The sequence below is a fragment of the Diospyros lotus genome, chromosome 12, assembly GCF_014633365.1.
Source record: "Diospyros lotus cultivar Yz01 chromosome 12, ASM1463336v1, whole genome shotgun sequence".
NCBI lineage: Eukaryota > Viridiplantae > Streptophyta > Magnoliopsida > Ericales > Ebenaceae > Diospyros > Diospyros lotus.
This window is the reverse complement of record NC_068349.1, coordinates 35,518,383-35,532,777: the sequence shown is the minus strand read 5'-3', so window position 1 is coordinate 35,532,777 and position 14,395 is coordinate 35,518,383. Positions and strand designations below refer to the sequence as shown.

The 14,395-nt window shown below is 31.6% G+C and overlaps 1 protein-coding gene across 1 annotated transcript; it reads right to left on the bottom strand.

The window, feature by feature from the left end:
• Nucleotides 1-10,547: 10,547 nt before the first annotated feature.
• LOC127813962 (auxin-responsive protein SAUR27-like) lies at nucleotides 10,548-11,761 on the bottom strand. Its single transcript, XM_052355119.1, has one exon. It carries the CDS (start codon nucleotides 11,226-11,228, stop codon nucleotides 10,734-10,736), a length of 495 nt encoding a protein of 164 aa, XP_052211079.1. The 5' UTR covers nucleotides 11,229-11,761; the 3' UTR covers nucleotides 10,548-10,733.
• Nucleotides 11,762-14,395: the final 2,634 nt, after the last annotated feature.

The following is a 14,395-nucleotide window of genomic DNA, read 5'->3' as shown; positions in this document are numbered from 1 at the left end:
AAAGGAAAATCCTTTAAACTTGTATATTATATAATAAAAAATAATGTAAATAATTTAATATGATCTTAAAACCGTACGATAGCAAAAGGGTCAAACACTTGATAAGGATATGACGTCGTTTTGGACTTGAAGGTCCCAATGAAAATCCATCTCAACTGCATGGATTTATCTTGAAAGAACGACCTGTAAACTCAAAACCATCATGTCTTTGAAATGGGTTTTGATTTTCTTGGAAGTATAAATAAATAAATAATGATGAAATAAAAATATTATTTTTAAAAAATTAAATAAATAAATTTATTCTTCTCACGCTGATTGAGAGCCAACTAGTTTATAGTAACGTGACTTAAACTATGAGTATACTTATAACTTTTGATTGATTATTTTTATGAGTGTCTTGAAATTTTAGATGACTAATGTCACAATAATATTTAGGGAAGTTGGATGAATTTGGAAAGCGATGTTAATGAAAATTTCTTTAGATATTTGTACATATTTTTCTTTTTATGGATTGTATATTTTTATTAGTTGATTCAATCTTTTGGTTGGATTTTTTGTTGTGATGTTCGGAATATATCCTAATTCAAAAAAGTAGATACTGTTTTGATATTTCAATAAATTTTTTATTTATAGAAAAAGAAAAAAAGAGAGGCATGTTTAGATATAATTGTTTTGATAAATTATCATCAAATTGTAAAACAAATCCATTATCGATGGTTCATTGTTGACTGACAAAGCCCATCACCGATGAACCATCAACAATTGTAATACACAGAGATTTGGGGTGGATGAACCATCGACAATTGTAAAATTATAATCTCTAGTTAAATTTTTGCTCGCATCGAAAAAATAAAAATATATTTTTGATAAAAATGTTGTCTTAGCTGCTTGCTAAGACAAGGTCAAAGGATAAAAGAGGAAGCCATGAATGGCTGAGACACTCTCTCGTCTAGCTTTCTTAGAGACCACCTCAATATCTCTCATTTGGGCGTTGAGAGAAAACTCTCAAAAAGAGCGATAAGTTTCTAAAAGATTATTTCGATAACTCTCATCCAGACATTAAGAGAAGACTCTTCGAGAGAGTGATAAGTCTCCCAAAAACCCTCCGAATGCGATCTCGATCGAAACATACAACCTTTAAAGTATTTGCCTTGAATAACGAAACAAATGTTGACAATTTCAATTTTAAAATATGTGAATATTCAACCACCTATTATCTAATTTCTTTATAAATAAAAGGTAATTTCTATTTTTTTAGATATGACAACTCTTTTGGTTTTCAACCAAGCTGACTTAATTATTGGAGGGCCTGTGCAAAAGACACTCCACGCCTTTTGTCTTGCAAGTTCCTGGAGACTTGAAGATGATTCCTAATTACAAATTTTATTATTATATTTATTTTGTATAGCCACACATTTAGCATAACATCTCATTTCAATTATGTTAATGTTGGAGGCAATTTTAGGACTTAATACCTAATATTCCAACATACAACAAAGATATTTGATTTTATCCACATTCTATAACACTTATTGTTTAGATTTAAAGGGATTTTGTGATCACATAAAATATTTACTTTTGTGTAAATACAAATTACACTCTTAGTTTTTAAAATTTATATTTTATAACAAATTAATTATTATATTTTAATTTTTATCTCCAAAACCCTTAAATTTTATTTTTTTTTACAATTTAGTCTCAATTTTAATTTTTGCTCAAATTATGGGCCAAACCCATATTTTCTCTTCTAAACTTTACATGCCTATCATCCCTTAAGTTTAAATTTGACCTATAAAACACTTAACATTTATAATTTACACATCTTGACTACCTAACTTGCTTTAAAATAATGTATGAGTTACACGCGATGTGAGCTGAAAAGAAGAAAACAGAAGAATAGAAGAAGAATCGATCCGAACTGATCCTTCGCCTTCTCTTTCACTTTCAGGCCTTGTCTTTACTCTCCTTTTGGTCGTCATCGTCTCGATTGATCTCAACCCTTATTTTTTGCTTTAACTGGCAACTTGCAAGTTGCGATAGACCTACCCTACCTTTTCTCTGACTGATAACTTACCCTTCATTTTCTTCTTTGCTTCGATCGATGACTCGCGACCAACCCACGCTTTCCCATTTTCTTTGCTTCTACAGGCAACCCACAATCTATCTATTGGTGTGTTTGTAATCCTATGGCCGTTGGGTGTGATGTTTTGCTTTTTTTTTCATGTGTTCAATGGCACATCTATCACATGCTCAATGTTGATTATATAACTAGGTAGTCAATAAGTATAAATTATAAAAATTAAGTATTTAATAGGTTCAAATTTAAAGTTCAGGGAATGATAAACTTTTTATGTAAAGTTCATGAGGGAAAATGTGTTTTGCCCAAATTATGTTAGCAAAAATTAACATGACATATATATTAATAAATCTCAAAATTACTCAAACGTGAGATTTTATGTTAATTTTAATATTAAGTTATTTTTTAATTTATATTAATGTATGTCAAGCTAATTTTTGTTAATAAAATTTGATAAAAAAAATAAAATAAAATAAATAAAATACAATTTAATAATTATAAAAATAAAAAAATTAAAGTAGAATAGTCAATTTATAAATCATTCAATCAGGTCACTTTCAACTTAATTATCAATCAAGCCAAGCTTTTAAGACTATTATTTGAATTCGTTCAATTTCTAAAACCAAGCTTAAACAATAACCACTCATTGAACCCAACTCTCGTTTAGAGTTGTAATTAACACGAAACATATATGTTCGAAGCAGATGGTTTGATGTGAAATAATTAAAAGAGCTTCTACCCTATTGGACTTCATTTTTTTCTTTTTTTTCTAGTAGGAAGGAAGCTTTCGGAATTCTCTCATGTTAAAAGACTTGTTTCTGTGTATTATGGTGACGTTAAGGTAATGAATTTGTCTTTTCGATAATAATTATAACTCAAATCTAACATTCTTTAGTGATAAAAGAGATGTCATGGTCACTCTTGGTAGAAATTATTATGAGGATTGCCTCGCATTCCTTTTAATAGAGAGAAAAAAAAATTCATATGATTATTGACATATTGAATTTTGATGCGGACAACAAAGTTTATTTGATGCAGACAAAATCAAATGGGGCGTGAGGTTGGGCATGGGCCCCACCCCCATACATGCTCGACGTAGACAACAAATTATTGCTAGATATAACATCCTTACATTTGGAGACTATTTCTCTTGGACCTATGAGAGACTTGTTAAAGAGTCTCTTAAAGATTACTTTCCTTGCACCCGAAAGAGGCTTGCCATAGGGTTTTTCGAGGCCTTCTTTTTTTTGACTTCTTCTTCTTGTGTTTGTCTTGATCTTGGGTTGGGCAAATTTAGCTTTGGTAGATTAAATTTAATATATATATATATATATATGCGAACAACTAGACAAGGTATCAGTAAAGAAAATCCTTTAAATTTGTATATTATATAATAAAAAATGATGTAAACCCTACGATAGCAAAAGGCTCAAACACTTGATAAGGATATGACGTCGTTTTGGACTTGAAGGTCCCAATGAAAATCCATCTCAACTGCATGGATTTATCTTGAAAGGACGACATGTAAACTCAAACCCATCATGTCTTTGAAATGGGTTTTGCTTTTCTTGAATCCGTTTACATGAACTTGGCTTGGCTTGGCTTCAACTATGAGTATATTTATATATTTTTATTAATTAATTATTTTTGTGAGTATCCTAAAATTAGTAATATAATTATTAATTTTAGATAATCAAAATCACCTTAATCTTTAGGAAAGTTAGATAGATTCAAAAGACGATGTTAATAAACATTTCTCTTGATATTTGTATATATATATTTTTTATATTAGGAGGACTATATATTTTTATTAGTTGTTTTGATCTTTTGGCTTGATCTTTTGTTGTGAGGTTCGAGTATGTCATAATTTAAAGCAGTAGATGATTTTTTGATTTTTAATAACATTTTTATTTATAAAAATGTTTAAGTGTAGTTGTTTCGATAAATTGTGATCAAATTTTCATTGTTGATGGTCGACTGACAAAGCGCATCACCGATAATGTAATACCCCGAGAGCTCAGAGAAGTTAGTATATATCAAGAATAGTGTAAGATAGGAAACAACACCAGCTAGATACCTTTTGGGCTGAATGTTGGCAAAGAACTCCCAAGTTAAGCGTGCTTGACCTGGGGTAATCCAAGGATGGGTGACCTCCCTGAAAGTTCGTGTAGACCCATCAGGGTAAGTTGTTCTGGTCCTTCCTATCGCTCGAACGGGATGTTACATGTGGTATCAGAGCCGATCCCCGAGCCTCTAAGCGCGATGATGGGGCAAACCTCAGCGAGGAGGCTAAGTCTCGAGGAGGGTGTGTGTAGGCCCCTATGGGGGGTGCGTATAGGCACCTTAGGCGAATCCCACATCGGCCATGCAATGGGGGAGATCTGGGACCGGTTGTAAGGTCGCATGACGAGAACGTCATGTGCTTAAGGGGGGGAGAATGTAATACCCCGAGAGTCCAGAGAAGTTAGTATATATCGATGATAGTGTAAGAAAGGAAACAACATCAACTGGATATCTTTTGGGCTGAATGTTGGCAAAGAACTCCCAAGTTAAGCGTGCTTGACCTGGGGTAATTCAAGGATGGGTGATTCCTCTGGAAAGTTCGAGTAGACTCATCAGGGTAAGTTGTTCTGGTCCTTTCTATCGCTCGAACGGAATGTTACAGATAAACTATTGACAATTGTAATACACATAGAGATTTGGGGAAAGAAGAAGAAGAATGTTTTTTTTTATTTTTTAAGATATAAAATTATTAATTAAATTTTTATATTTTAATTTAGAAAGTAAATTTTGTTCAATTGACAATATAATCAAATTACTTAAGTTTTCTTCTTATATAGTTGAACATAAATAAATTTTATTAATTTTAATTTTAAAAAACTTCTTTCTACTAAAACTAAAATAACAGGAATGGTTAATAATATTCTATAAATTATTCATGCATTTGAAAAAGAATTTAAATTTTTTTATAAAAGTTAATATCGCAAATGGTATTTTTATTTCTATTGTTATAATTTCTTTTAAACCTTTTAATTCTGAAAATATATCTAAATTATCAATATTAGAGAACATATTATATTTTAGAAAATCTTAAGATTTAAACATTTTTTCTTCAAATTATCATCATCAAGTAATTTTAACTTTTCTACATTATAAAAGAAACCAAAATTATCTTCGTAAATTTTAAATTATTCAAATCTATTTTTAAAAGAAAAATAGCATGATCAGCTAAATATGTAAAATAATTAATTCTAAAATATTCTTCAATAGATAATTTAATCTCCTCATTTTCATTCTTATCAAAATGTTTCTTTCTCCTTTTATTGTACATTTCTCATGCAACTTTGATTCTATATTTATTTGCTCTACAACCTCTTTAGCAGAAATCATAGAAAATTTAAGACTATTTTCTCTATAGTTTTTTTTTAAAAAAAAAAACACATTTCAAGTGATATATTATAATAGTAATGTCCATTTCTTTACATTATAAATATTTACTAACCGTATTAATAAAAAATAATATATCATACTAAATAATCATGCCTAACAGAAATTCAAAACTTTTAATCTCATATATAAATATTTACTAACCATATTAACAACAAATAACATATATATAAGTTTTGTTGTAATATTGTCAACTTTTCGATATACATTTAATATTAAAAATGATATTATTTTACAAACATGAAAATAAATAAAAACAAAAGAAAAAAAAACGTATGGGTTAAACCCCTTTCATGCAATTATTGCTTAGAGTATAAGTGACAAATTTATTAATTTAATTAAAAGCACTTTGTTAAGGCTCATTTGTCAAAGGGAATGGAAAACAAATGCAGCAAGTGTGAAGGCTAAAGCTAAGGAAAAAGTGAAGGCTGAAGCTGGGTAGAAATTTTTTAGGGCCCCTCATTTTTGGACTTTAGGCATAGGTTTTAGTGGCTCGTGACTTAAGTCGACTCTTGTAACTAATTTTTTTTTAAACCTATTGACCATCGAAGTAATACTACTTACATATCCAAGCTTACTCCTATATTAATACTTCATTAATTAATTACTAATATATTCTTCATTAAATCATTTAAGTTAGCATTTGTTAAAATGAGTAAGATAAAATTATATTAAGATAACTTATTTGTAGAGGTTAAGATAATTTATTTGAATAAGGGATAAATTTATCTGAAAAGTCTAAGATAACAAGTCACATGACTTCTTTTCTGATTAATTTAACAAACATAATAAAAAATAATTTTGTTTATGATACTTTTCATATCTCACTTTTTTCTATATATATTGATTAACAAACACTACCTAAGTGAGAAGTGTATTGGTAATTCATTAAAGTATCTATATTTATTGCTTTAATGAATTACCAATACAGCTCTCATTGGGATGCCCTTCCTCGCGAGGGCCCTCGCCGCAATACACCTCTTATTAAATCATTCAAGTAAGGGATGTATTGGTAATTAATTAATGGAGTTTCAACGTGAGTGTCAACCTAGATATGCAAATAGCATTACTTCAACCATCTATTGGTATATATTGTTAATAATTTAAGAATAATAAAAAGTGTTTAATTTTTTGAAAAATAATTAATAATTTAAAAATAAATATTATTAATTCTATGAACGTCAATCTCGCATTACCATATTACTAATTAGTATATATTCGAAGGGTTTAACGTTTAGGGTTTAAAATAGTGTAGTCAAGATTTATTTATAACATCATTAATTATTTATTTAAATCTATAAATTATTATTCCAAAGATAATGCATTTAGCCTAGATGTTTGGCATAATATGTTTTGGTCACTACTGGAGCCACCTTGGTGGTTGAAAGCACTCTTTATGATGTCACATTTAATTTGTGTTTTTATTATTTTTATCTTTTTAGTTTAAATAATAATAGCATTAATTAAAATTTGTAACTAATTAACTAATATTAATAGCCCATGGCTACTATTTTTTTGGATATAAAAATTTTCTTTTCCCTTTAGTCATATTGGGTATCTAAGAAGATTCTAGGACAAGATTGGATCGACAAATTCATCATCAATCCTAAGGGCCACCATCCTAGAGGTCCAATTTGCCATAAGTGACACATTTGCTTAACATGTTCATTATTTTAAAATACAATAATAAAATTTACAATTGAAAATTGTTTTCAAATATTCAGGAGTCTACAAGATTGAAGATAATCATACGACGTGAGGTGTCTTCCATATAAGCCATCTAGTGCTTAAATTAACTTTGCAAGAAACCAGAAGAGTATCCAAATGATTATTATAGAATTTTTAGTATATTTAGAGAAATGAGTCACCTCTTATTTATAAAGATGAAAATAATAGATAGCTAGAGCTCCATCTCTTTGTAGATTAAGGTTACCATTGTTTGTTTTAGCATTTAAGGGAAAAACTTCATAGGAGAGTTGATGCGTTCCTAACAAGATATGTGATTTGGCGGGACTCCGAGAGACTTTCGAGTCTCTCGAACAACAAGCTCACCAGGGACCTCTTCCTTTGGGAAAGTCACCTAAACCTTTTTTAGACTTATAATTTTTGGGATTTTGTATAGTCTCTTACACTTTTAGACTTGTCTTAAGTTTAGCTCTTTTGGGCCCAATTTATTTGGCACATCAAATAGGAGAGAGTAAAAGTTTGGTTTAACCAAACTAATTGAACTGAACCGATCAAACTTGTAGTTCGGTTTGATTTTTTTCTTACATTGATTCAGCTTGGTTAATCTTTCTTAAAAGTTCGATTTTCAATTTTTAGTTAGAAGAATTGAACCAATTAAACTTTAAAACGATGTTATTTTGATATTTATAAAATAATATTATTTTTTATGTATTATTTTAATTTTCTTCGATTTAATCGATTTGGTTTGATTTGTACGATTTGAGTTTGATTTTTTTATTATTAATTAGTTCGATTATTTGGATTAATCGGTCAGTATTGTTCAGTTTTGTTTCTCAATTCAATTTAATCGGTTAATAAATTTCAATCAGTTCTATAAGTGACGTAAGCATTTGCACATTTCTAAATCATCAGATATAAAAAATTCAACAAAAATTATATAGTTGCTAACTTTCCAATTTTTCACTCATTATAAAGCGAAAGTGCAGTGACTTAAAAATTTAAATCATTATGGTCACTTTGTTTTAGTGATATTTTATATATATATATATTAAATTTTAAACAAACATCACATCACATGCATTGTTTTAGTTAGTGGGAATATCTAAGCTCCCAATAATCATCATATTGAAGATCATCAATGTCACTCTCACAAATCCCAATGGGGCTTTTAAGGCCAATAATTGAGTATTTGAGGTGGCGTTCATACGGGACAGTACAAATACCTTTGAAAACTCTCCCCTTTTTGTGGATTTTTGGGTGGGTTTTGAAAGTCGCCACTTTGAGAATTAGGATAAAATCAAATATATGTGATAAGAATGAAGGAAGTGGCCGGATTGGTACGAAGCCTCTAAACTTAGGGTTGAATTTCGAACTATGTTCTCCAAACATGATGTAAGTTGAAAATCAGCAACTTAAAGTTAATGGGTCCAAACCCATTTCAAAGAGTGACGTGTGCTCTTCATCAGCATTGCGTTAACTGACTCACTTTGGTATTTAAAAGTAAATCTTAGATACCCCAAACTCTAAAACTCAAAATTCTTTTAAGGATTCGCTGCACAAGTTTTGGGCTCGCAGAGTTTAAGAAAATAAAGTTACACTTTTATTCTAAGTTATGAATTTTGATACGTGTTTTGGGTATTTTTTAGATTATTTTTTTATGGGTTGGACTCGACCCAGCAGACCGATCCAATCTCGCGAAACCCAATGAGCCCAAGATCGAGATCGTCAGAGTAAGATCGCACATCATTGAAACTCGAATTCAAACTGCGGAAGTAGGCGAGCTCCTAACGCTGTTGTCAGCTCGCTGACCAAACCATTCATCTCGCATAACAAAAAGACTGAGAAATAATCAGAAGTGATGTCCACTTGTCTTATCTGAGTCAAACCAGACCCCTGATAATGCAGAATTCATTCTCGATTTTATGGAATTGATAAAGACATCTTGTCTCCATTATATTATCCTCTTATTTTGAATTTTATGAAAATTGTAAATACCCCACGCTATAAATAGGGGTCAAAAACTATTGTATGGGAGGATGGACAATAATGATATACTATTACTCTAGCAGAATAACCAGAGAACAGTCGTGAACTAGGTATCATTATGGTCGAACCACGTAAAAATTTCTCTGTGTGATTTATCATTTATTTTATTTATTTCTTCTTTTTGCATTTGTGTTTATTTTCTCATTGCTGACCTACGAATCACGGTCGACCAACTTCAAATGTCAATAGTACGATAATGAATGCTTGATCCTAAGTATAACTGGTATCAGAATTAGGTTGCGTGTTCAAGCCGCCACATAAGCAATTAGGAAGAAAGGGTTGTTGGGTCTTTGAACCCATAATTTTTTGGGGGGCTCACCGTGAAAATTTTGCGTCGTCAGTATTTAAGGAAATAAAATTACGTCTTTAGCATGGTGATAAGTACTTGATTTTAGTACAACAATAACCTCAACCAATTAAAATTAATTTAGGTTGTTAGACTAGTAATCATAGTTGTTGTTGTCTTGTTGTTACCTTTGTAACAAGGCAATATTTATATTTGTAATAGATCGTTTCTTAAAAAAAAAATTGGACCACACCCACCAATTGGTGCCTGATGTGGCACATTGCAATGCATTTGGAAGGCATTTTGCCATAAATTTGCCAATTTAGTGGAAGTGTGGGACGCACTGTGTCCCTCAAAATGCATGGTGAAGCAATGGATTCTCCACCCACAAAGGTGACAAGGACGCTTATGGTGATGAACCAATTTGCTACAAAATTATCTAATTTGAACATTTTCCTACATGACAACAAATCAAATGTCGAGTTTGTGACTTGGAAGGAGAGAAATTGGGTGTTTGGGACGTGGGAAAGTAGGGGAGGATTTTCTTTCCTCCTTTCTCTCTATTTGCGTGGCCTCTAATTTGGGGAAGAAAATAAATGGTGACAATGGTTGGGATGGAGCTGTTGTCTTCTTCTAATTGCTATTGTTCTTAGTAATTTCGGTCTTTCTTCTCCGCTTTTTTTTCTTGTCACAATATTACTTTTTTTTTCAAGTTAAGATTATTTTATTCGTCGTATTATATAAACGAATCATTCAAACATAAATCATATTGTTATTCTCAAAGTATCGTTTTCACTACATCAAGTGCACAACAATAAATTGATCGACCCAATTGACTAACTAACGAAATTGGTCGAGTAATCATTATCTTATAAAAAATGAGAACGCGTCTGAGGACTAAATATACAGTATTAGAGTTTAATCATATATTGTATAACGTAAACTCTTATTTAATCTTATATTGTATCGCATAAATGGAAAAAAATTAATGTTGAAAATATAAAATACATCCAAAAAATAATAAAAATTATATATTAAAAATTTACAGATATACAATGTAAGTGTAAACGCAAAATGAGAAAAGGACAAGTCTCTTATGCATTGAGAAAAAGGGTCTAAACATCATAATTAATATCAACTACTCGTGATTATGATCTGCTGGGTCCTCATCATCTTCGCCAACGGCCATGATCAGCCCTTCGTCCACGTCAGCAACTTCCGGCGACGGCCTACGGCGGCGATCCGGGTCTGGACTTGCTCAAACTCGGCGACCCGGCAAGGGATGGTGATCCCACCCGGGTGGTTGTACCCGAACTCCTCTTCTGCCTCCCTCAGCAGCTCCGCAAATAGCGGGTGGTTGAAGTAAATCACCGGCACTAAGAACCGGTGGAATCCTCTTCCTCCTCCTCCTCCGCCGCCGCCGCCGCCTTTCTCGGCGACGTACACAGCCATGTGCCCCTTCGGCACCGCCACGGGCTTCTCCTTGCCTAACCGGGTGTAGCCCCGGCCCGGATTCGCCGAACAGAGGGACTTCGCCTTTGTCTTGAGGCAGCTCAACAGCCTGGAAATGGATCTCTCCTCTCGGACCGGCGGGTCCAGCCGCCCGTAGCCGGAAGCCCGCCTGAGTACGTAGCGGAAAAGTTTGGTGACCCGGCTTTTAAGCTTGAAGCCCCGGATTTTCTTCATGGGCTAAACTTCGAAGTTTTGTTTGGTAAGACAGAAAATTCACAAAAGGAGAGACAGAGAGAGAGTGTTTGGCAAGAGAGAAAGTGAAAGAAAATCGATTGTTGTTTTTAAGAAAAGGGCCAAGGGTCGGCGATGGACATGGCTAAGCGGAAGAGAGTGAGACAGACTTCGGAGAGGGAAGTGGGGATGTTCGACATCTTCCGCCGCTCCAAATTATAATCAGCCACGAGAGCAATAAATTTTCCCTCATTCAAAGACTCTTTCCTTACTTTTGTCTTTTCTCGCCTTTTCTCGGTATCCAAACGCTTGCCTTCCCCGTTCGCCTTCCTCTCTATTATAGCTAATCCCCAAACCCAAAACGTTTCTCTGCAAATTAAGAAATAGAGAGGAAGCTCAACAGAAGTACAACTCGGAAGCCTCTGAGAATGCTATTCAATATGCATCTCAAGAACAGAGCTCTATATATACAGAGACACAGAGTGAAGGTTCAATTGCATGAGCCGACGACGAGCTTGGCGGGGATGAAGAAAGCACGAAGGTGTTGCTGCACCCCAAATGTGGCGCTGTCTTATTGCCCCCAAGATCCAAGTGGAGCCCACGTGTTGAGTGCCTGGACGGGAAGGCTGAACAATCCGTGCACCCCGGGGTAGGTGCCATCGACGTGGCATCCCTTCTCGAACGGAACTTAACCCAACCTCCACTATTAAATATTAATTGCATTTTAAATATATATTAAATATTATTATTAGTTAAAATTAAAGTATAATAAATATATTATATTTGAGTTAATTTGATATTAAATAATAAGATAATTTTAATTATCGTATTAAGGTGCATCATTATATTTTATTCAATATTTTAAATTAAAATAAAATATAATTTATGTATTAAAAATATTCTCGGTAAATGGCTGAGCGTTGACGCCTTATTAGAACCGCTAGGGGTTTGTCCGGACGTCCGTACAGCACGGTTGCGTTCTGGAGGGAGGTGTGAGACCGTCCGATTTAGGGGACAGGACTAAGATTTGTGGGGTCGTGATTCTGCCACGTGGCGAGTGGCCCGGTCGGTGAAATTCGACCGAAGTGGCCGTCATATTCCTGGGCAGGGGGCCTCCCCGTCATTTTCCGTGCCCAAGCGGTCCTCCGAAAATCTTAAGTACCACCGTAAGACACACTCACCATATATTATATTGTATATTTAACTAACGTTGGTAATGCGTTACTTAGATATTTCAGTTTGATATTTATTGTAACATTCAATATTAGTGTCTCAATATTATGTGTTATATTAATTTAAGTATATAAAATATTTTTATAAAATGTTGCTGTGTTTAAGAAAATTGGCCCAAATTCAATATAAACCTAAAACGAATAGATTTAAGGAGGGAAGTTCGAGTGACTTTCTCAATAAAATAGTCTCTCAGAAAAATTCATTTTTGAGTACTTCTGATATATTCTCCTGAATCCAAGAGTACGTCAACTTACCTTAGATGTATTAGCTTGAAAATTTAAAATAGATAATTTTTAAATATGTGAATACTTGTCGACTTATCTCCTTTAATCTTTATAAATAAAGGAACGATTTTTCGATCAAGATGCGACTAAAACTTCACTTGAATTGTACTTCTCTTTGCTCTTATATATTTTTCTATAAAGACTAATTTAAATATCGAAGAACTCATGCAAGAGACACCTCATCTATCTAACTGTTTTATTTTTTACATATCTCATAATAGGGGAGAACAAAAGTTTGGTTTACTCGAATTAATCGAATCCAATCGATTGAACTTGTCGGTTCAGTTCGGTTTTATTTCTTGCAACAATTCGATTCAGTTAATTTTTTTCAAAAGTTAAATTTTTTGATTGAAAGAACCGAACCAACCAAATCAATCGAACTTTAAAACGATATTATTTTGATATTTATAAAATAACGTCATTTTCTTCAGTTTTGTGTGTTTTTTATCGGTTACTTTGGATTTCTTCATTTTTTTGTGTTTCTTTGATCTAATCGATTCGGTTTGATTTATATAGTTTGGGTTCGATTTTTTCAGTTATCGATTATTTTGATTTTTTGGGTTAATCAGTTGGTTCAGTTCAATTTTGTCCCTCAATTCAATTTAATTGATTTGTGAATTTTAATCGATTCAATAACCAAACCAACTGTTTGCACGTACCTATCTCTTGAGAACCAAAAGCTTAAGACAAGCACTCCCCCATAATTACAATTCTATTGTTATAACTCGACAACAACAAATATAAATAAAAATATTAAATTTAAATATTTAAATAATATTTTTAAAGCATTAAAGATAAGATTTGGAAACAAGCAAAGATTTGAAAGAATCAAATCTACATTTTTTTTTCTTTGTTTATATATTTATTTATTTCTCTTTCTTCCTATCACATAGGGAAGATTAAAAAGATGAAAATTTGGCCCCATCTATCATATTATCTTTTACCTAAATAAATAAAATAAGCAATCTATCCATTTAACCATGTGTTAAATGGAATTTTGTTAATACATAAATAATTATCTTATAATTATTCGACTAATTATAAAATTATATCACCAACTGATGGGACCTATTTTTAATGGGTTCAATCCGACCCATATAATAAAAGTTTATTAGGTAGCGTTTTACAGTTCTAGTTTATTTTTTAATTTTTATTTTAATTTTAAATAAAATAAATTTTAGTTCAGTGATAAATTATTTGAAAAATTAATTATTATTTAAAAATTATGGTCTAAATCTTTTTAACATAGTTAATTTTTATTTTTTTAACTAAAATACATAAACAAAAAAAATTTAAAAATACTTTGTTTACAAAATTTTGAAATACAAAATATAATTATAATAATATAGGTATAGCTTAGAAATATAAAAAAGGGTTAGAAATTAGTTACTTATTAGTTAATAGGAATGTTTCTCTTATCTATATTTATATTATTATATCAAAAAATATCGAATTTTAGTATTATGCAATCATACCAATAAATTGTCATTAATAAGATTTGAACTCATAATCTTTGAATAATGATGAATTTATTAGACAAATTATTATTTAACAAAATCTTATTTTGCTTAAAATTTTATTTTTTATTTATACGGCTATCACCCTTTTATATATTATTGTGTCATAAGCAAAAACTCATTAAAAGATAAAAAA

What these genes read in the sequence shown, in the direction of transcription:
- LOC127813962 (XM_052355119.1), bottom strand. Translation starts at nt 11,228, where the DNA reads ATGAAGAAAATCCGGGGCTTCAAGCTTAAAAGCCGGGTCACCAAACTT.